Below are 23293 nucleotides of genomic sequence, written 5' to 3' on the forward strand. Positions count from 1 at the left end.
GAACGGGTAGAGGAGCACTTACATCTTCAGTTTGAAATGTTATAGAAAATTGTGAGACGTCATGACTTTTAGAGGGTCTGGTCATTTACACCAAAGTGTTCAATGTTTGATAATTAATATAATAATACTAATACTACTACTAATAATAACAGTTTTATTATTGTTATTATTAGTATTAATATGATAGAACATAAAAACTCATTGTTGTAAATTAAAAATCTCTATTTTTATAGCACCTTGCATGCAAAGAAACAGTTCAATGTGCTTCGTGCTTTACAAAACATTACAAGAGAAAATAAAAGATTTTCATTTTGTATGTTTAATACTTTTGTTTGTTTGTTTTTTTATTGTGCGTTTTAATATGTAAGTGTATTTGTTAGTTTTTGTTTTATATATTTTAATTTATGTTTGTAATTTACCTGTTAATTATTTTTTTAGTGTTTAAGTATCTGTGACTGGGATTCTACGTCAAGTGGACTGAAAGATTTTCAAAGATTATAGAAGATTCTAGAAAATTATTTGGAGTTATTATAAAAAGTTATAATTATTTTGGCCTTTGAGATTTCAAAGGCTTCAAGGTGACACTACAACCTGGGGGTGCTTCACACACACACACACACACACACACACACACACACAGGACGTGCACACATACAGTTGCTCACACAGGAAATGTCGTGGCCTCGGACGACCTTCAGTTCATTTGGTGGAACACCTTGGTCTCTTGTTCTTCACTCAGTGCGTCATATTTCCCGCCGCCATCATCACCGTCCACACAGCAGGGGGCTCCACTCCTCTACCTCCCCATCCATGAGCTTTCAGCACCACGGAGACTGAACAGCTCCTCTACGGCGCCCATCTGAGATTATAGGGACAGTTATTTAGGTTTAGCCTTTAGCTTTTAAGGAACAAAGAGCAGTTCCACGGCAGGGCTTCTGTAACCTACAGAAATCCAACAAGCTCTGTGAATTTCATCAGCATTTCTGCATTCATAATAGCATAAATGTCTTGGGCTGAATCCCAAATGGCTCCCCCTGAACACATAGTGTACTATTTGGGTGTGGAAGCCATGCTTTGTTGACCCACGTAGTGCACTAGGCTGTGTAGGGAGTAGGGGGCCATTTGAGACTGAACCTTAGAGATGACAAATCTTATTACATCGTCACTGATCTGATTGGCAGTGAGATCTTCCTCTGAAACTGCAGTGCTTTTCACGCTCTGCCCACACGCAGCAGCATCTTACGCATCCGCGGTGGGGACGGAGACCCATCTGTCAGCCCTTTCCAAAGGCGTTCTGTTATTTTTTCCCCACCCGTATTCAGACAAGCCCCGCCTTCTGCGCTGGGACAGAGGTGTCTGTCAGAGATGGGCAGATTAGCCTAAAACCACCTTGAAGTAAAAATGTGCTAAAACGTTGCTGCAATGAAACGGCTCGTTTACAAGTAAAAAAACAAAACATTTAAGTGCTTAGTTCCCTATAGAACCCCAGTAGAACTCGTCAGTAGCTACTCGCTCTTAATAAAAGGGGTTCTTCAAAGGTTCTTTAGTACAGGCAAAGGTTATAGCTTCCAGAACCATGACAACTCAAAGAACCGATTAACGTAAAAAAATTAATTAATTAATTATTCTTTGCATCAAATGATCAAATGGTTATTCTCCAAGAGGGAAAATCTGATATGGTTCTTTAATGAACTTTTAAATGGTTCTTTTATAGTACTTTTTGGTATATGGGCTAATTTTGATTGTTCTGGCTCGATTCCGGCTGCCAGAGCTGGGGCAGATTTCATATCCAGCTAGCCAGAACTGGGCCTGACATGGGCCAGAGGTTTGTGCTGGCTGGGTATGTAGAACTCTCTTTGCTATGAAAATAGTTCTTAGTATCAGCAAGTTTGTTAGGCGCTGTTCTTCTCTTTTGGGGACACTTTTGATCTAAAATAAAATGCTAAAGCCAAAAGCAAAGAAAAACAGTACAGAACTTTATTAAATGAGACCCAAAAAGTCAGGAACTAAATGTGGCCTATTTGACTAAAATGTTGCTGCATATACAAACAACTAGATTTGTTTTTCATTCAAATCCATCATAACGATGCTTACGTTCATGTATCTGAGTAAACTAAGTAGTGGCAATTCTGTTCGTAGCCCAAGCAGTCTGTCGATCCGCCTGTCAGCCAATCCCATGGCAGGACGTGCGACACTGCTAGCCAATCCCAGTGCGAGGGGGCGGGGCTTGTCGGAGTACGGGTGGGTTAACCAGAGGGGGGGGAGAAGACAGCACCGTTACGTCTGCCCCTCCCTCCCATCACAACCGCTGGCATTAGCTCAGCCTGCGCCGAGCATCGCCTGCTCTGTCAGCGCGTGTGGATGGCAGAACTCGAAGGAAAAGAGAGGTGATCCTCACAGACACACCGTCCTCCTCATCATCGCTGCTCTCTCTCCGCTTCTGCTGTTCTCTTCTAGCTTTTGGATCAGATCTGATGGCACGGAGCGCGTGCGCGTGATCCAGGGAGGACGAGGCCACTAAGCATCTGCAGTGAGAGAAAGAGAGAGCGAGACAGAGAGACAGACAGACAGAGAGAGAGAGAGAGAGAGACTTGGTCGTGTTTATCTACCTCCCCACCGTCTGTGAATGGGCTGCGCTCAGTCCGCCCCTGCAGTCGCTGCTTAGAGAGTCCTCTGTGGAAGAAGATGGCGGACAGAGCGGAGATGTTTTCTCTCTCCACCTTCCACTCCCTCTCTCCTCCGGGCTGCAGGTAAGACAGCCAGCATCCCTCTGTCTCTCTCTCCATTCCTCCATCCCTCTTCTCCACCCCTCCATTCCTCATCAGCTCACAAAACGCCTCCCCTCCCACCCCGAGCTGCCTGCTGTAGCCCGTTCAGCCATATGGAAGTGTCAGCAGTGCTTCTGCTGCAGAGGCTTTCAATAAGAACGTATGTGTTTATTATGGTCTCCTTTAGCTGCTGTGCTCTGCCTGGCCTGCTGCTGGGATATGTCCTTGAGTGGGTTTAAGTTGGTGGCGGATGTAGCAGGAAGGAAGATGAAGATGAGGGAAGATTGATTTTTTTTTGGTGAACATCTTTCGTTCCCTGGCGCAGGCTCAGTAGTCAGTTCCCATAAGGAAAGGCCCACGCCCTGCAGGGCAGTGATGCACACCGCAAACACACAGTCTTTAGTCACATACAGCCTCATTTCATCACAGAGGGTCTTCTGTGCCACGTGAACGAATGAGGAAATGATTGAGCTGTGTAATATTTGAGCTACCACTGCACTTATAGCTCTGTCTGATGCTCAGGCTGGGCTGCATACGTTTAATGAGTCTGATAGGCTTAGCCTCACTGTGAAAAGTTAAGCCATACTGAGTGTTTGGACACTCTTCATTAGGGAGGTGTAATTCACTGTGTGGGCAGTGGCGTCCGGGCCATTTACATTTCCTTAAACTCTCTCTGTTAGTCTGTGGAAGGCCTTGTACAGTCCAGAATCAGCTAAAGAGGTTTCCTTTTCCTGTTGGGAGGGGCTCCTGTTTTAGTCTATACTTTTGTGTATGTCCATGTGTGGATATGGATCTTATGTCTTATGGATGTGACATCTGTTTGATCTGAATACATGCTTTTCTACACTGTTAGGGCGTGTAGATCATGCATATTTTCCATACAGTAGAATGCAAAAGTTTGAACACCTCTGGTCAAACATTTTTCACAGGGAACAAACTTAAATATGGCATTTTTCAGCAATTTTTAGTGCACAATTTCTATTTATTTTGTAAAATACTGGAAAAAAATAAGACATAAAACATAAAGTGTGCCCTAACTTTTTCATGGGCCATATTTTATGCATTAATTGTGCTTTTAAATGTGCAAAAGTGTGTTTTCTGCAGAGGATACTTTATCTTCTTTTAGCAAAATCAACCAGGCGTGCCCAAACATATGACCGTAGGAACAAAACCTCGTATCTCCAAAATGGTCCAGGAGAAGGAAAAAACATTTTGTAGCATTTCTGTTAGTTCATTTGTGAAAGCAGTGGTTTTCACGTTATGTAGAAAAGTAATAAATGACAAAAATGGACATTTTATTTGGACAGCAATGACTCATAATAGCCTAACCCTGAACCTTTACTTAATTGTAGCTTTTCTAAAAAGTGCTGTGCAAATTCACAACCTCTCCTGCATTCAGACAGCAAAGCTAATAACTTTCACTACGACCTTCAGGTTCAGTCTGCCAGTCAGTTGAGTACGACAGGCATGACCACATGACCAGTGTCTGGAAATCAGAGAAAAACATTAATGATTACTGCAGGATGAGTAAGTAGGCCGTGGATGAGAAGGCCATCCAAAAAAGGAAATGGTGTGTAATCAATATAGTGATCTAAAGGCCTTTGTAAGGTGTTGTACTACACTCCTTCACTGTTTCTTCGCTTCATTTATTCTTTCCCTTTCTTCAGTTCCATGTTTCTCTCTTACTCACCTGCTCTAGCCTGATTTTAATATTTTTGTTCTCTCTGTATGATAAATCTCATTCATTTCCTGCCACTCAGCTACATCCCTCCCTTTCTTTCTTTTGTATTTCTGTTGTTGATTTTCTCTGATTGCAGTTTTTTTAACTCTAGAAAGCCTCCCTTGCTTTGTCATCTTTTTCTTTATGATGGAAATCCAAATCCATATCCTCCCCCTCTCTTTCCATCAGCCCACTGTCTGAGGAGGCAGAAATAATGGGCTCTGTTCTGCTTTCCCTAATGCTTTAGGATATGAGTATTAGAATGGAGTGTGTTTGTGTGTGAGAGGGACTGTGTGTGTATGTTGTGCTCATACAATGCCTCACTTTCAGAGATTTGTTTTTGTGCTAAATGTAGCCCAGCCGGGCTTAGTTAATGCATCTGGTCAAGGTCCGGAACCAGACTGGTGGTCCAGGCATAAGAAGAGACATGTGAAACACTAAGTGAAATAAAAAAAAGGACTTAATAAAAGAAACAGCAGGAAATAAAAGCGAGGCAGAACAGGTACATTTGCAGGCCATTGCTTAGCACTGTTCTGAAATATTGCTTTATTTCTTTGAAAGAAGGCTTACAAAGCAAAAGCCCCAAACTCTCTCAGGATTCTTGACAAGTATGTTTTCTTATTTGGTTTCTTGTAGGATTAGGTAATTTTATATGCACAGTATTCTTAAAAAAGACTCCTGACAGAACACAGAGAATAAAATATAATCTAAATATTCTAGACCAGAGGTCTTCAAATTCAGACCCCAAATCAAGTTTCCCACCATGGATTTAACTGAACTGTTAATGTATGTTAATGCAACTGATTGGCCATGTAGTGTCATACTTAGAAGTGATTACAAAATCTAGGACTGGAAACTGGATTCAAGGTCTGGATTTGAAGACCTCTCATATAGACGAATAAGCGCAATGCCAAAATGTCACATGGTAATGACCACACAGAAATAATCACATGACAAATAGACACATGCATTAAATTTGTTTTATAATAAAAATAAATCAATGAAGGAAGTAAATGCCACACATTAGAGCATATACATTATGCTAAACTGAGATTATTTTGATAATGGGTGTTAAAAGTGAATTAATCTACATCAAACAGAATTATTATGAAATAGTAAGAAATATGTGTGTGGAAAACTGAGTGATAAGGAAGGAGTTTGGTATTTGGTATTGGTAAACGTCCCAAATTCCACAAATGTTGAAGAGGTGGTGTGTGAACTCTTGGTCGAGGCATGGTTATCAAAGCAAGTTTTTTAAATTACTACAGGCCGCATGATTTCACATTTTTATTTTCTAAAATAAAATATCCTCAGTGCTACAGAATAATTGTATTCTGTGGTGAGCCATGAAGAAATGAAATTATGATGCTTAGTATAATGTTACAGTAGAAATTTGATTTAATTCCTCAGACTTCAGTTTGTTATGATTTTATACCTCTGTATTTCCAGTATACTGCCCACTATACTGGTATTATTCGCACAGCATTGTGGTGGGCTAGTCGACAGACGTCTGTTAGATGTCTATGGAGAGACATCATGTCTGTGGCAGTGCTGTGTGGTTATAGCCAGTTCATTAAGGGCTGGAGGAATAACTGTATTTTTTTTAATTTCTTTACTAAGGCATTCAGAGACTCATCACACAGTCTTTCAGCAAGAGCATCTACCTTTCTCCAATTAATAGCACAATAGAGAGCTACGGCCCACCTTCCCTTCTCGCAGTCTCTCAAATAATGGTACATGTGCTTTTAGCCTCTGTCTGAGAGTTGGTCAAGTGCACTCTGAGGATATAAAAATAGAAAGTGAAAAACGCCACTATGCTTGCTTTTCTTTTGCAATTTCACCACCTTCATGTTTCCTTTGCGGTTTTTTGGACCCCATGTTCCTGTTCTGTACAGTAACAATAGTCGATGATGACACAGTGTATTGCTCATATTTTTTTTTCATATTTTATCATTTGGTACCACTAGTTGCCCTTTACACTGTGTAGGAATTCCATGATAAATTGAACAATAGAAATAATAAAAAAATACATTTTACATTAAGTGACAAAAAGTTTTTTTTCCTTCTTCTGAGTAGTTGCCATTTTGTAGATAAAAGGTTTTGTTCTGAAAGCAAAAATCAGCTAATAATACAAATCTTGAGCTTACGAGATGTGCTGTGTTTCTGTATGATGTGCTAATCACCTGCATTTTGAACGGCTACATTACATCACATTATATCACTGTGTGTTTCTCAGTATATTGTGGATATTGTCAGTAACAACTGCATGTTTTATTACAAAGAAAGCATAATTAGTCCTGGTTAATTAAATTTAGTACAGTGCAGTGTATGAAATTATATTAATTGTTCTTGACAGTGTTTTTTTAAATGTGTCACTACTGGTGCAAGTAAAATCGTGATGTATTGTAAAAGTGTCCTGAAATATTGTGATGTTATACTTTTGCCATATTGCCCATGCCTAGTTGACAGCATACTGTGTGCATGTGTAGTATGTTAAGTGAAATATGAAGCTTTGTCAACGTCCCACAGGATCATGGTGCTTTGACTCAAAGCTACAAATCCAGCAAATAGATCAATGATGCTGTACACATTCAGCACACATGACAACACACAGTATGTTGGTGCACATGCACTCAGGAAAAGATGAAAGCTTTGGCTGGGCCATAATCTTCCTTACATAATGATGTGTGTGTGTGTGTGTGTGTGTGTGTGTGTGTGTGTGTGTGTGTGTGTGTGTCTACATGTGCACAACTAGAAATTCAGTCACCAGAGCTCTGATAGTCGAATGCAGTCAGTTCCATTAAATATTTAATATATGGAGAATTTGATTTAATTCTGTTAGTTCCATTGTCAGATCTGTTTGCTGTGTAAACCCATATGGCCGTCCTTTTCAATCCTGTTGCATGTTATATGGCGTTTTGAGGGCAGCTACTCCCCTCCCCCACAGGCACTTAAGAATAAGAAGCTTAAATGAAATGCAGAAATTCATTTTGCTGAGAAGTTGATTTTATGTATATCATGTTTGACCTGATTTACATGGTTGTTTACCGTGATTTAATAAGAAAGTCTTGAGGTTAGAAAGGGCATAATAGATTATAGGAATCATTTGTGTTTCGGTGTAAAACACTTTCTAATCCTGTTTAGGTTGTGGTTGAATGGTGTGTGTGGAATCCGAGGGTGGTGGTCTGACCTTTGTGCAGGGACAGAAATCAAATCAAATCCACATGAGGACTTTTCATTCTCGTACAGAGCAGAGCCAATTCACCGCTGGTGTTTTATCTGATTTATTTTTTTCAAGCAGAATTTTGGTGCTGGATTCTCGAACTTACGCCCCGAAGTGTGTTTCTTGTGACAGCAACCTGAAGAAAGGTGGATGATTCACCTTCACAAAATGTCACTCCGTTTAGTCAGATGACATGTTATATCATCCTGGAGAATGGTGGTGTGTGAGTGTAATGGTAGAAAATAGAGAGAGGTAAAAAATAAAGATTTTAAACTGAGTGATCAGACAGGCTCTGCTCCACGCTGCTTAGGGATGGGCATCTGAACCCGTTTTACTATTTGAAAATTTGCGTATGAATGTTCAAATATCTCAAAGATATGAATAGGATAATATTTGTTTATGGAGTGCAGTTCACATAAGAGGTGACTTATCTATCTTATAAGTGTATATGCTTTAAGCCATTACCAGTTAACCTTGTCAATGATAGTTTGAAGTTGCATCACTTGCCCTCTACAAATGTGCCATCTCTTTGTTTTAATGGGCCCATATTCCACATTTTTCTTATGTTTATTTTTTCCCCTGAGGTTCACTGATGACGTTCAAGGGGATTTGTGTATCAAAATAGTAGTATTTCATTTTAACATGACCATTTTCCAATCTTTCTTTATCACTTAGAATTAGACAAGCTGTTTCTGTTACTGTGCCTTTAAGGCTATTATATCTAAATGGCCTCTGTTCTGATTGGCTGTTCTGTATCATGCCTCTTTCAAATAACATTTCATGCTGAAACACTCTGTATAACTTTAGCGTGAGTGGGTGGGGCTATCCTACTGTAGGCCAAACAACTGGATATGTAAAAATTTATTTCGAACTAAAAACAGGATTTTTTTTGCATATTTCCATATACAGACTGGGTGAATGGTGCATTTTGAAACTTAACCAGTGTTTACATACATAATTAAACTCTTTTATTTTAAAAAGTGAGGAATATTTGGGTTTCAAAGATAAAGTCCCTTTAAAACGTCCACATATATATCTCTGCTTAGACTGTGGGATAATTCAGCCATACATACTAACGTTGCTCACCATGAGTGGAATCTAGTAGCCACCTATTAGTGTGATGATACTTTAGCAAGACTAATCAGTCAGCTGTAAAAGTCACTGAGAGTGGCTTGATGTGAAATGCTTCATTCTAGAGAAACTTACTACATCAGAGTTGTTGACCACGTCAGAACTGTCGGTGGTGAAAGGAACCAGACATCTAAAGCAATTAATGTCTCTAAAAGCTCCTTCACAAAAAGTTTTTACATGAAATGTTTATAAATACTGCCTTATGTCAGAGACAGTGTTTAACAATAGTTTTGCTTTATGTTTTTGGCCTGAAGTTTATTTTTGAAATCCATGCAAGGCAGAGAGGTACATGCAGGGCATTGTAAGGCAAAATAGTGCCTATAGAAATAGTTTTTTTTTTTTCACATTTACCACAATCTTACCATTATCAACATTACATATTACAACGCAGAAGACATGTAGGTTTACTTGTCTTTTTGGGTAGTTAATGAAACGGCTGTATTTGTGTTGTGACCCCTCGTTCCTATCACCACCACTGTAAAGAAAATCAGACCATTCTGAAGGACTGTTGACATCTTAATGATTAAGTCATGTAGACATTTTTAAAAAATGGTGGAATTCTCCTTTAATGCTAGGACAGACATCCTCTCTGACTACACAGACAGAAAACCCCGTGCGTATGGATTTAGAGCAGTCATGTGACAATCATGAAATCAAAAAAAATCTAATCAGAACAGATTTTAGTGGCAGCTGATGGAGACAAGCAATGCTGTGTGTCATTCTCATTGACAAGTGTAGCTGATTCTGCAGACTTAGTTACTGACAGCGTCTGTACGAGTGAATCGAGACACAGTCTCAGCTCAGACAGAGAGACATACTGTAAAAATAGATTTGCTGGACTGCCTGAAAAATGGTGAGTTAATTAAACATCAAATAGTAAGTTAATAGAACAGTAATCTGTGTCTTACATTTTGTTAGAAGCTCAATAATATCAAAGGTTTAATGCAGCTACTTGCTTTTTAAATTATTATACCAGATTATTTTTCACACAATATTAGGTTGCTTACATATTTAATTACAAATGTAATTTCATGTTCATGTCAAAACATGTATAAAAAGTTATATTTATACAGATGCGTCAAATCCAGTGTATTTGTGCAGACCCACAGCTTGCTTACCGGGTTGAGTTTGCGTGCTGCTGTGGTTGCAAGCTGCTGCAGATGCCCACAAACCTGTGAGCAAATAGTTGTGTTTGCTACTGTTCAGCTGCCAACTTTGTCAACAGCAAACACAGGCCTTTGGAAATGAGCTAGCTGTTTTATTTAATGTGGTAGAGGGAAAACTCCTGTTCCTGCTCTTTAATGTATTGATGTACAGTTAGATTCGGCCAAAATCAGAATTGGCAGACAATTGTTGCAAACATGCAATCAACAAATGAACAATGTACTGTTCTTTTTGTTTTGGCCCATTTGCAGTTTTCCCCTAGATTTTTTCAGGATGGATGGTAGACTCAGAGCTATAACAGTTGTGCATAAGTGGTAACATCAAACACGTGGGCTGGAGTGTCATCCTGCAGAATTATCTTTAAAAATACGCAGAATACACTGTACATGTGAATCCACTAAGCTTTATGTTCTCTAAACGTGTCATTTCAGGAAGAGCAACTGTGATTGACTACTTCATTTGTCATGAGTTACGCTATATCAGAAGAATTTTTGTGTGGCTCAGTGCTTTACAATTCATACTGGGCTGAAGAATTCTTAGTATATGTTTCTACAGAAATGTATAGGAATAGTGTTCATTGTTCCTTAAACCAACTAAATACTGTTTAGACTGTGAGGTCAATAAGAAAGCCAAATAGAGGGAAAGAATACCACAGAAAGTGGACTGTTTATGTCTGCAAGCATCCAGTGGGGGAAGAGCTTGCTGGATGGTAAACAGCAAAGATGGTAAAAGACCATGTTCGACTTTCACAATTTTTCAACACCTTATTTCAATAAACCACCCCAAACTAATATTCCAGTTTGCAGACAGACTTTGTTTCTTTAAGAACCAAGAAATTCTGTGTGAAGCCTGCTGTGACTAACTAATGGTGTTTTACCACTGGGCAGTACGGTAAAGCTAGTCAGATCCTAGGCATGTTTGTACCCTGGTCGATTACCTGAGTGCATTTACCATAATTTGGAACTAGGACTGTACGATACATCGTATTTTTATCGTGATATGAGTTTCCTTGATAAACACTTCGTTAGAGTAGTGATGACAGAACAGATCAAACTACCTGACACTTGCAGTACTGGTGCAGATCTTATTACATTGCTGGCACAAACTGTTAGAAGCCTAATGAGTGGTTCTCTGCATTGAATCCTTGCTCTTTCACGTGGGAAAAGAGCGACTTAGCCATTAGGCTAAAGAGCCTTTTAAGCATTTAGACTGTTCTCACAGTCAGTATTGTGTTTTAAATGTGGGAGGCAGTAATTTCTACTGTCATAACAAGCGATAACTGATAACTAAGCAAAAATAAATAGGTAAACCAAAATGTGTATTCTTTCTTGTGTGCCTATTAAAAAAAAGTTCTGGGGGTAATGCTGACTATTTCTCAGCCTTTCAGTGCAAAAAAAACTCTTCTGATGTAAGTAGCTGTTAGTATTAGGGCTGGGCAATATGACAACATATGTCCTTATCATGACAAATTATATCACAATACAATACAATATGCTTTTCGGAACATATCGTAGATATTGTCAGTATTGGTAGAACACTGACCACCTGCATGTTTCATTATAAAGAGAGCAAAATGAGTCCTGTTTAACTAGATTTAGTGCAACACGGTTTGCCAAATATTGAATATAAATCATTATATTCACAGTTTTTCATAGTATTTTTTTAATGTAGCATATCGTGAATCCTGAACATTTCTTGATGTATCGCAATAATATATTTCTGTCAAATCGCTCACCTTTAGTGCTTTTATAAGTTTATATATTGCTATTTGCTTAAAGAATAAGTTAACACATCCAAAAAAGTCTTTTCTTGCATTACTTCTCACTTCAGTCAAAGGCATTACTTTAATAATATTGTTTCTTATTAGATCATCATGATATCCGACAGCTTTGTCAAACATTGCATTTTCTGTCAATATTGTACAGCCCTACTTGGAACCCTGCATGAAGGGTAGCCAAATTCAACAGTACAGTTCACTTGGCAGTGGAAATGACGACAAAATGCATGATCACGGATTTATAACTGTACCGTACCATACTGCACTGCCTAGTGGAAAAACACCATTACATGCTAGCAGACTAGAGCTAGACGCTGCTTCTCTGGCACAAACCAACTCATCTCTGCCACACACTGCGATATCACCCTGTTGTAGCACTGATGGGATTTATGCTGGACTGCAGATCTGAGTTTAGTGCACATTTGAAAATAGATTGAGAAACTGCTAAGACAAAAAATACACATACCACATAAAAACCAAATGTTACATCCTAATGTCTGCATTTCATCCAAGCCAGGCAGCACGGTAAGGGCAACAATTATGCAATTTTGTGATGTAAAAAACCGAATACCAAAAATTACCAAAAAGCAGGATTATGCATGTCGCATTGTGCTAGATTCCTCTTAATTTTTATGTAGCATGATTTTTGATTCATATCATAATTAAATTACAAACAAATTTTTCACTTAAGAATGTTAAATGACAGTTTAGCCCATTAAAAAGTAAACAATGTTATTATATTGTGGCTTTTATATTGTTACATGTGTTCATCACACAGTGTGAGCTTAGTTTAAAAAAAAAGGCTAGAAAAAAATTGACCATCGGACAAATTGGTTGTAAAGAAATCAGAATCGGTTATAAAAATTCATGATTGGTGCACATCCGCTTCAGAGCTCTGCTTTATTATGCACGTTCAATGCTGGCCTTCTGAAAATTAGCATTTGGAAAGCCGGAAAGCTTTCCTTGGTTCTTACTTCAGGGATGCAGTCTGTAACTCAAGCCATCTTGTGTATTTTTCAGTCTGAGCACTAAAGATTAGAAGCATAGTTTTTTAGGAAGAATTTTGTTCATAGTTCAAAGAAGCAGTGGCAGATTAAAATTGTGAATTTCACATTTTTATCTAAATTTGCAGACTTCTAAAATATAGATAGTAATCTCTATATAAATACATAAATATCTGAAATGGCCATTTTACATTTCAGTTAAAATGTTGTAAAATGTTAAATATTTTGGTATTTTGTAACAACTGTATTTAGTGTGAGAACGTCTTGTGTACAAGTCATCTTTTCCATCTTTTTTCAGCACTGCCTTTTACCTGCTTTCTTCATCTTTCTGTCACTCTCATCATCTACCCATCCGCTCTTCTCGCCCACCTTTTCATGATTTATGCAGACACATGCAGTGCACCACTAGTCTGCAGGCTGTGTGTGTGTGTGTATGTGTGTGTGTGTGTGTGTGTGTGTGTGTGTGTGAGAGAGAGAGAGAGAGGGAGAGAGAGAGAGAGAGAAAGAGTGTGAATGTGTTGACACATACTGGATATATTCAGCATTTCTTCATTGCTGTCACTGTCTTGAAATGTTTATGTAACAAACATACCCACAGACATTTTAGAGGGAAAAAAGAAAGGAATGAAGGAGGGGTGCAGGGAGAAGGTCAGGGAAGCCCTGGCCAGTCTCACTTTAAATCTGCATCTGTTCTCTTAGACTCACTGTAGCATTACAGCTACATAATGAAATGAAAATTGTCAACCATTGTGGAAATCTCTACAGTGCAGCTCATAAAAGCAGTTAGTTTCATTTTAGGTGCTCTCTCTCTCTCTCTCCTCTCTCTCTCTCTCTCTCCTCTCTCTCTCTTGCTCTCTCCCCTGTCTCTCTCTCTCTGTCTTCCTTGCTTTCTCTCTCGCTCCCCTCTCTCTTGCTATCTTTCTATCTCTCTGCTCTCACTCTCTCTCTCCCTCTCTCTCTTTTACTCTTCAGGAAAGACACTTAAGAGAGTAGGATTAATAAAGAGAGTTGAGAGAGTAGGATAATGTATATGTGATCATCTGTAAAATGATTGGTGCAGTGATTAAATACTTCAAAAACTAATCTCAGAGATCTGCAAATGTAAGTTACAGAAATTGCTGATTTGAAACAGCCATCTTCAGACAAAAGGACCATGAGTCAGCAAATTAGCCTGTACTGTAATAGGGTGGCGTTGTCATGGCAACGGCGGTAAAGGTGACCTCACCCTGCTTAACCTGGCTAAACCCGCGGGGGATTCTGCTAATGGTGTGACATCACACTCCACACAGCACCAGCTGCTATGGCAACAGCAGATGACTGGCAGCTGATGCGCCTCTCTAGAGCCTTGAACAGACAACGCCCTCTGTAATAAGGATGGATGGGATAGGAGGATTCAGTACAGGGTTGCCTTAGGAACCGTGATGACAGGGTGGGGTTGAGGAGTGAATTTGTGCTGATTCTTCCCCTCTACTCTGTTAATATAGTGTCATTATGTAAACAAACACGCCCACAGATATTTGCAAACAGGTCAGCACAGAGAGGGAAAAAATTTTTTTTTCAATCTGACTTTTAATGTAGCGCTTAGGGTCAGGGAATTGGATATATTGACCCGCAAAAGACAGCTTTTGTGTCTCATGACTAATGACCTCATCTGTAAACTACATCCTCTTCTCTGGAAGGGTGTTATTGATCGATTGACTGATTGATAGATTCAGAAAATGATATGTACTTCTTAATTTCTAAAGGCTTGGCCTGTTTCTCAAATAATGGAAAACATCAGGAAATCATATATGTGTATGTTATATATCTCATTTTCTCCATAGACACTTTTGTCTTGTCTTAATTAAGGATGCACAGTGACATCAGAATCATATCCGGGCAGATAATTGTTTAAAACTGATTACATATTTATTGTACTCTGGATAAGCAGAACTTGTAGGCGGTGCAGGGCTACTGTGCTAAAATGTCTCAGTTTTATTTATTGTACTGCATTTGAAACTCTCTATAAACAAATGATTTTAATAAATACATGATCCAGGTGCCTCTACTCCAGATTGCATAATCACATGTTGCTAATTGTAGCTATTTATATTGCAACAAACAGAATATGAATATGTGTATTTTCATTGCTGGGGTTGAGGTAAATAAATAAAAATAAAAGAAAGCACATTTATCGAGACGCTTAATTACAAAAACAAAAGTTCTAAATTTCATGTCATGTCATGATTGCCACAGGCCCAGTAATTTCAGGCTTATGTAACTAATCAAACACAGATGTGGTTATGGCTTGAAGTCAGGAAGGCTTATACTCTATCGTTACTCTATTGACTCTTTAGTTGGTGGGAAAGTAGCCGGCCTGACTTACAACGTTTATAACCAGCAACTGAAATTTACACTCACTCCCCACCAAATGTGGATAATCTATGGTGTGAGGGGGTGAAATTGTCACATCACCACCACCATAGCTGATTGTTTTTTTGTATTACTTTAACAAATAGTAATATGTTCTGGCCTAAATACTTCTGTTGCTTTATGAATCAGATGTGAAATTTTTGGAGGAAATGGAAGTAATTTTAGGATTGTGGTGTAAAACTGTGGTTTGGGCAGCCATCTTGTTCTGGTTCCTATGACATTTTTTTCATCAGTAAAATATGATAATTTGGTGCATCTTTTTATGTTTTCCCTGCTTTCAAATAACTGTCTTTAGCAGACAGGAAAGAGAGATGCACTGATACGGCCTACAGGAACATAATTTAGTTGTGACGAATTTCCAGCACAGCTGTGGTGGCTAAAGCTGCTCTGTGTGAACCCCATTTATTATTGATGCTCCTCGATGTGTAAAATCATTGGTTACCTCTCTGTGGTGTAGAGTTTGCAGAGGAACTGCTGGTAACGGATAAATCTGAATTTCGTCTTTGTGATTGGAGGCTCTGTATCGGATAGTATGAAGATGCGGATGAGGAGAGAAGATGGAGGATCCTGTGATCCTCTAATCCTCTGACTCAGTTTGGGGATTTCACTGCTGCATGTTTGACAATTCACATTAAGCTGAACGTGTGCAATATTAATGTGGCTGAGGAAAGCACTTGGGCATGTTTAGGGTCACCCAAGCCTGGAGTATAAACCCAGTATACACAATGACTTGCACTGCATTATTACTCTTGTTACACCATTGGTTAGTTTATAGAATTGTTAAAGCGTAAAAAAAGACTGTATTTTGTATTCATAAATGACTTACTGTAGGCCTTCAAGTAAGAACATTTACTTAGACTTGCAAAGCTGTATGAATATTTATGGTGCTCTCTGGTATTGAACTCTTCAAACTACACTTTCAGCAAAAGGATTCTCTGTGTCACAATAGTGGAACCCTTTTTGTTGCTATTTAGAACCAAGTAAAAGTTTTCTTAAATAATTATGTAGAATTCTCTTTCATCATAGAGAAAAGATCTAATAATAATAGTAATAATAAGAACACTTAATGCAATAGAGAATGTAATAACTGATCATCATTCCCGTATGGAGGTACCTAATTTCCAGAATTTCCTGAGTCCTCTTCTAAGAGTGGTTGGTTGGTTATGTTTTGTGATGAAGCTTTTTAGGTAACGACTGTGCCTCTAATGGTCTTCTCCAATTCTCCAAAATCATAATCATAACAGATTAACTGGTAGATAGATTTTAATGTTTCTATCCTCCAGTGCATATGAACAGAGACTAAGTATGGAACTTCTGCAGCTCTGAAAATTAATACTTAATTAAATTGAGTAAATTATACAAACTGTTTATTTCTCTTGAAATCTTGCCAGTCAGGTTATTGCCTTTAAATATTCATTACCAGAATTGGCTCGTTTCAGTTTATATACATCAACCAATCAGGATTAGACCAGAAAGCAGAAGCTGGCTGTATTTATGATGCTTTTTCACATTTAAGCTAGGTTTGGTTGGTTCTTATCACGTATAGTCAGTCAAAAAAGCCCTGCTATTCTGTGGCCTATTTAAAACGGCCAGTGAAGTCCAGATGTAAGGGAAGAATTAAAATGCTGCAATACATGCTTAGAATCAGCACACTAGGATCAGCACACTGATTAACTATTCATGTTACGTTAATGCTTGTACATGAAATCAGAACTGGAGACTGTGCAGTTTGCTTTTTTATTTTGATCTAAATGCTCCAATAAACAGTGAGTGAAATATTGTTTCAATATATTGAATAGGGGATTTTTAAAAATATACATTTCGATTATGACTGATTGTGTTTGTCTATTACTGTCATTAAAAAAAAAAAATCAGATTTCAAGAAAAACATCTGCAGGCTTTTTATTGGCTAGTCACAGGCTGCCAACAGCGATCTTCCAATGTCAATGCAATTAATGAGAAGTATTAATGATGTTGCTAAGGAGACTCTAGCTTCCATTAGACATGTGGGTAAAGTCTGTGAAGCCTTTGAGCTGTTAGGAGTGTTGTATTGGCGATGGTGTTCAGGCAGCAGTGGCAAAGCCCACTTGGTTGTTGGCGCGGTCGTACACAGAGTAGAACACCCTGAGGAACACATCTCCAAAGATCCAGAGGGGCTGGCCATTCTGAGAGGGCAGGTAGGTGGGGGTGATGGCCACGGTGCAGTAGCCACTCTGGGTCTCCTGTGAACATGGGTATTACAAGATCTTAGAATTGTTCAGTTTTTATATAGTGGCTGCCTGAAAGAGCTGTTGCAAGCTGGAGTAGGCAGTATGATTCTCAAATCTGTATTGTTATAAATTGTCATTATATGTTTTTCTGAGTGTATTGTGGTGATCAAAGCCATAATGGGTGGGGGATTAGGCTTTTAGGCTAGGTCTATACCAGAAGCAATGATAATGGTGGTAAAGCAGAATGCTTCCATGATGCTTTTGTGTTTACATGCCAGTCGAGAGTGAAGAACCTTGAAGGGCATACCACTCACAGCAAGCAGAAAAAAATGACTCGAAGCTTAAAACTGGTGCACATAAGGCCACTACTGCTGCTTGCTGCATACAGCAGTTATAAAAGGCTGTGCTGATTGACTAGGAGCTGGCAGTGTTGTGAGGCACAAATGTAGTGGCTTGTTTCTGCTTTTAAATCAGCTGTGCTCTCAAGAAAAAATAAAAGGAAATAAAAATATATTTAAAAAAGCCAGGAATATGCGCATAACATTATGGTGGTGTTTGGCATGTTAACATAGTGGTGTTGTGGCATTGAAGTGTTGCATTGCTCATTGCAGCCCTAGTAGAAAGCAATTTATATTAATACATACAATTCTAGAAGTCAGTTTATCAAAAGCTAGCAAATGTAATGACCTGGATGTAGGCAGAGGGAGACAGATTGAATTCCGTTCCACTAATGACAAAGGTCAGACTGGGGAGATTGCCTGCCGTGCTGCAGTCCACAGCATACTGTAAAAGAGAGATTCAGAAAGACATGTAGAGAGAGATTTGTTAGAAGATCAGAGAAATTGTATGTAGGCTTTCAGGTCAGTTGGCTGTAGTAAGCACCAGCTGTTACAGCATGTATAAGCAGAAGCTGGTAATGTCTATACTCAAAATTAAAGCTGAAGAATACATCCTTACTGATTGAGACACTACATACATTAGTTGTCATAGGTGATTTAACGTCAGTTAGACCTGTCTTAGTTTATAAGACTGTTTGTCAGTGTTTAAAATCAATCACTGTTTAGTCTGTAGTGTTGTGCTTTACCTCTCCATAACTGTTCTCCTCTGCTCCAATAGACTGCATCAGGCTGGACAGATATGACTGAGGGGCAGTGAGCGCAGAGGTACCAGTGTCCACAATGGCCTGGCAGCCGCTGTACTGGGAGCACCAGCCAGTCTGTTGTCCTCCAATCAGAAACCTAGTACAGAGGATGTCAATAGTTTTGAGTTGTAGCTCAAGAACCCAAAGACCTATCGCAAAAGTGCAACATAATAGTCTGTTATTTCCACCGGTTCTGAACAGAATTGAAAGCTTAAGAAGTTACTTGCATCTCTAAAAGCCTCTAAAATAGTATTCCTCCTTATTGTAAGAGTTTAAGAGGTAGCCCTTAAGTAGGATAAAATGGTATAAATGAGCTCACTCTTGAATGCCAATTTGCCAGTAGGTCTCAGAAGTCACAGGGGGTCCAGTAGATTTCACCCTGATACATGTTCTGGTCCACTCCACCGAAAGCCACCTCACTGCCGGATTGCTCATTCCTGCACAAGGAGAGGCCGTACACAGTTTTAAATATAAGCTCAACAACATTCTAAACAGTCTTTTGGTTAGACAGTACATATTATTTAGAGCTCCATGCAATGGTGCATAGCGCTGTTTGTGTACTGTATAATGCTTAATTAGAATGCCTGTCGTAACGCTGAGGAGTGGGTTTGTCTTTGTTGTAAACCTCTATGCCAACATTGCTCACGCGCTCAGATAGACAGCAAACAAGTCTTGCTCCAGGAGACCCTGTTGCATCATCGTATCCATAAGGGGCGTCTGACTGCCGACAGCAAGGGATGGGTAAGCCAGACCAAGGATTCCATCAAACTGAGCCACCACGAAGTTCTCGCCAGGCTCGTTGGTGCTCAGACCAATATCTTGGTTGGGGATGGTGATGCCAGACAGCTAATGAAGGCAAAATGAAGTTGAAAAATCGTGAGATCTCTAACAACCTGCGGTTTGTCTAACATCATGGAGCATGGCATAGTCATAGCACATCAGAATATACTTTGACTTTTATGGCAAACTCACAGTCACGGTGTCATATCCAAAGACGCCATCGAGATATCCAGCTCCATAGGACACGTAGAAGGTTTGGGAGGTGGATTGGTAGGTGGAGGACTCCTGAGGGTTGAACTGGGTATGAGTGGCTGTGGAGAAAATGCCACAGTAGCTAAGTCTCATTGCTCAAATACAAAGATCTCTGTTTACTGTTTACAGTGGTGGTATCACTTTGCCACATGCCAGGTATCCCAGTGTGTCCAATACATTAACGTACTTGAGGCAGTGTTGGGGGTTGTATGTAGAATGACTTACTGCATGCCTGGGCGCTGCAATAGACAGAGTCAACCCACAGATTGGAAGACCCAGTGTCAAAGAGAACCCGGAAGGACTGGGCCGGAGTGCCAACACTGATCACACCATAGTAGGACGACTGAAACAGGCATTAAAAAAGATCAGCTGAACAGTAATTGTCTAAGCATGTACTGATGCATCAAAGTGCATTGATCTGAAGGTGGCAATGCTACTTTTGGAATGTTGCAACAATCTAATGGATTGTTATAATAATATTCAATAAAGCGTGTGCTTATGTGCATCGACTTGGTCAAAATAATATTCTCGGGCTTTTTTCAAATGCAAAAATCCCAAAAAAGTCTTGGTGTAGTGTTTTTATTGCCGATATTTCATAGCATTCGAATAATTCTATAATTATGCCAGTAGTTTAGCATAATTAAAAAAAAAATAATTCTGTAAATAATTATTCCAAGTAGTGCAGTGTAGTGAAATTTGAGGTTTCATGATGCATGGAAACATTTCCTAAAGAATCATAGTCAATTTGTTGTGAGATCAGATGTGTACACCTCCAGTAGATAGTTTCAGAAATAAGGATTTGTGTTTTGACTTACATCAGCATAGTTGGTCATGGGCTCGATGGTGCTGGTGGCCAGGACCTCAGGGCGCTGATATTTGAGGGCGGGATCACTGTAGGGCAGATGGATTCCCTTCTCCCGCAGAGTCTCCCTGATTGACTTACACTTCTTCAGGGGAACCCTTCAGAAAGGAACAAAGCCTTGGCTAAAATGTCACACAAAACCAACTCATGTATGAGACCACTGGAACTGTTACTTGAACTCAGAAGTGAAAAAATATATATGTAAAGCGATAGGCTAGAGTGAACAAGAGTAATAGGTATCAGTAGAAAATGCTAGATGGGATTTCGGAGGGATAAAAGTATCCGTAACAAATCTAGTCTGAAAGAGCACACATTTCCATTATGTAATGTTAGGTGATAATTTGCTGCTGTGGAGTAGTTTCAGCATGATAGCCCACTTTTCGATGCTCATCTTTAAGGCTGCAGTAATCGATAATATTTCTCCATAATATTTGATAAATTTGATCATTAAAATATTTGAAAATGGAAAGGCCATTTGAATAACATGTTTACTGCTTCTATGAACCCAGGCACTTCTGTTAACCCAGGCACTAGCTACCCAGCAGGCTCTCTGCTTTCGTTTTTTGCAGAGAATAAACAACTAACTGTGTAGAGCGGTAAGAAAATTGTTCAGACTGCACCAGCCTTTAAAATCGCGTGGTGCAGTTTTGAGTAGTTTAAGGATCATTCCTCTGTTCACTGACAAGAGTTCACCAAAAAGTTGTTTTCGTTTTTAAGATGATGGTTGAAATGCTGTTTCTGCTCTAAGCCACCACTCCTTGCTGTTCTGAGCCAGATCAAGGTTGCCAGATTTGGCAGGATCAACATTTAATGCATCTTGCTATGAAATAAATATTTAACTGTGATTTTTTTATTCATTACCTTTTAGTATTTCAATTAAGGTTTATTAAGAACGTCAGTAAATAAACACAGTTTATGCAATAGTGCAAAAAAATTAAACCAAATTAATTTAAAAATAAATTCAAGTAAAGGATGTCGAAATATTTGAATATTATGTTACATTATAAACATTATAGTTATGCTCCATATAGGAGGCAGTTGCCTAGACAGCAGTTTTGAGCAGCATTTGTGTGCTCCCTGAGATAAATTCTGTTCTACCTTAAAGGTAGCACAAGACGGCTGTCTTCTAAAATACCTTATTTTCAGCAAATATCATGGCAGCATTGCAACCTGACAGACAGCATATGTAGCTTGGTAGCTGGCGTCAGCTAAATTGAGAAGTGTGAATAAACCAGTATCACATTCAAAGGAAGCTACACTCTTAAAATAACGGTTCCTAAATGGCCTTTAATTGGTACAGAAACATTACATGATATGGAGTTTTTAAAACTTGTAAACATTTTTTCACATTCAGATCTCACATCTTTACAAAAATGGTTTTATGAAGAACCATTTATTGAAAGGTTCTTTAGGAAACCATAAGTGGTTCTTCTATCACATTGCTCCACAGAACCCAAAGTCTCCCAAAAGCGATGACTGACAAAGTTCCTATCCCTATGCTGCCTCTAGAATGTAACTTAGAGTCAGAATGAATGTTAAAGCAAAAGAAGATGAGAGACAAGAAAGCGTAACTCTGTTACCTGATGATGGCCTCTGAGAGGACGAGGCACGCCACGAGGACGATCAGACTCTTCATAGTGATTTCTGTGCTCCGCCTAGCTGAATGAACACGCCGGCCTCTCACACACCGAGGCCCTTATATACTCATACCAGGGGCCTCATATCTCTCTGTCCCTTAAACACACACACTCGTCTTTACCGGAGTCAGCACTTTGTTCTCTGATGGCTGTAAGCCTGTGAAAACACTTGCCACACTCTTGGCTTTCCTTATGATAACACTGATAAGGCATGTAAAAAAGAAATGGACTGACTAATGGAGAAAACCTTAAAAAAGAATGAAAGAAAGATTTAGACAAATTCATCCTAATTAGTTCCATTATAAACCTTCTATAAGATAACTCAGGACTGTAATGGAGTAGCATTTCTAAGAAAATAAATATTCAGAGTACTTGAATGTGTACTTTATTTGGTGTTCCAGTAAATAAATTCAATTGAGTGTGAATAGTAGTTTGTCTTGGTGTGACAGGAAAATGAACACTGACACTGGTGTGATGTTTTCTAGCATTTTTAGAGCTACAGATACAGACAGAAATGCAGAAGACATACAGCTTCTGTAGCATTCTGGATACTCATAGCTTTTTACATACACAGAGGGGAGAGTTGAATTGTAAGTGTCTGTGGGATTTGAATTAATGAAGAACATTGCTTTTGTTCTTCTGAAGTGTTATTTTGCTTGATTTTAATCAGAGAATTTACTTGCCTTGAAAAAAAGGGCTTATTATTCAGCAACTACATGAACTTCAATGCAAACTAGTTGAGCTATATCGTTATAGAAGTGTGTAATAAAACTTTGGGCCTGCCGACAGGCTTTGGCCGCGTAAAAGATTAAACTGCTTGTTGCTGCATGAAGTGAACAGTTTTAGGTTCAGCTGGCAAAATCTACAGCTAGTACAGCTTGTCGTAGGCACAGCTGTTCCTAATATATTTTCAAGTTTTCACATATCTCAGTGGAAAATAATTGCTTGCTTATCTCTCCCACAGTTATCATAAAGGCTTTGCCAAGGTTACAACTATCTCTGTATCATTGCTTAAATATGATTGCATGTCTTGGTAAAAGGAAAAATAAATATTCATTTTATCACAAACCTTTCAGTCGCAAACAACTTAAAACCAAAACTCAAGGTTGGTGCTTTACTAATGTGAAATACATTTTTCATTTGCATTCCTAATGTTAATGGGCATGTGCAGACACAGTCTTAAATTTCTGAACATAAAATAATAAACTAAAT

At 38.9% G+C, this 23293-nt stretch overlaps 2 protein-coding genes across 2 annotated transcripts in view; one reads left to right on the forward strand and one right to left on the reverse strand.

Annotated features, from left to right (window-relative positions):
* The first annotated feature begins 2320 nt into the window (after nucleotides 1-2320).
* Nucleotides 2321-23293, forward strand: part of mapk8ip2 (mitogen-activated protein kinase 8 interacting protein 2) — a 46515-nt gene continuing 25542 nt past the window's right edge. The window contains exon 1 of the mRNA XM_036584992.1: nucleotides 2321-2750. Within this exon, the coding sequence (XP_036440885.1) occupies nucleotides 2686-2750 (65 nt within the window). The 5' untranslated portion in view covers nucleotides 2321-2685. The remainder of the gene's footprint in view (nucleotides 2751-23293) is intronic.
* LOC118817956 (gastricsin-like) lies at nucleotides 16918-22156 on the reverse strand. The gene is given in 10 exon segments (XM_036584993.1): nucleotides 16918-17421; nucleotides 18097-18192; nucleotides 18494-18647; nucleotides 18870-18910; nucleotides 18912-18987; nucleotides 19197-19396; nucleotides 19523-19641; nucleotides 19808-19925; nucleotides 20398-20542; nucleotides 22025-22156. Coding segments are annotated over 10 exon segments (1164 nt in total). The 5' UTR covers nucleotides 22081-22156; the 3' UTR covers nucleotides 16918-17262.

This window comes from Colossoma macropomum, unplaced genomic scaffold (genome assembly GCF_904425465.1).
Source record: "Colossoma macropomum unplaced genomic scaffold, Colossoma_macropomum, whole genome shotgun sequence".
In the NCBI taxonomy this organism is placed as follows: domain Eukaryota; kingdom Metazoa; phylum Chordata; class Actinopteri; order Characiformes; family Serrasalmidae; genus Colossoma; species Colossoma macropomum.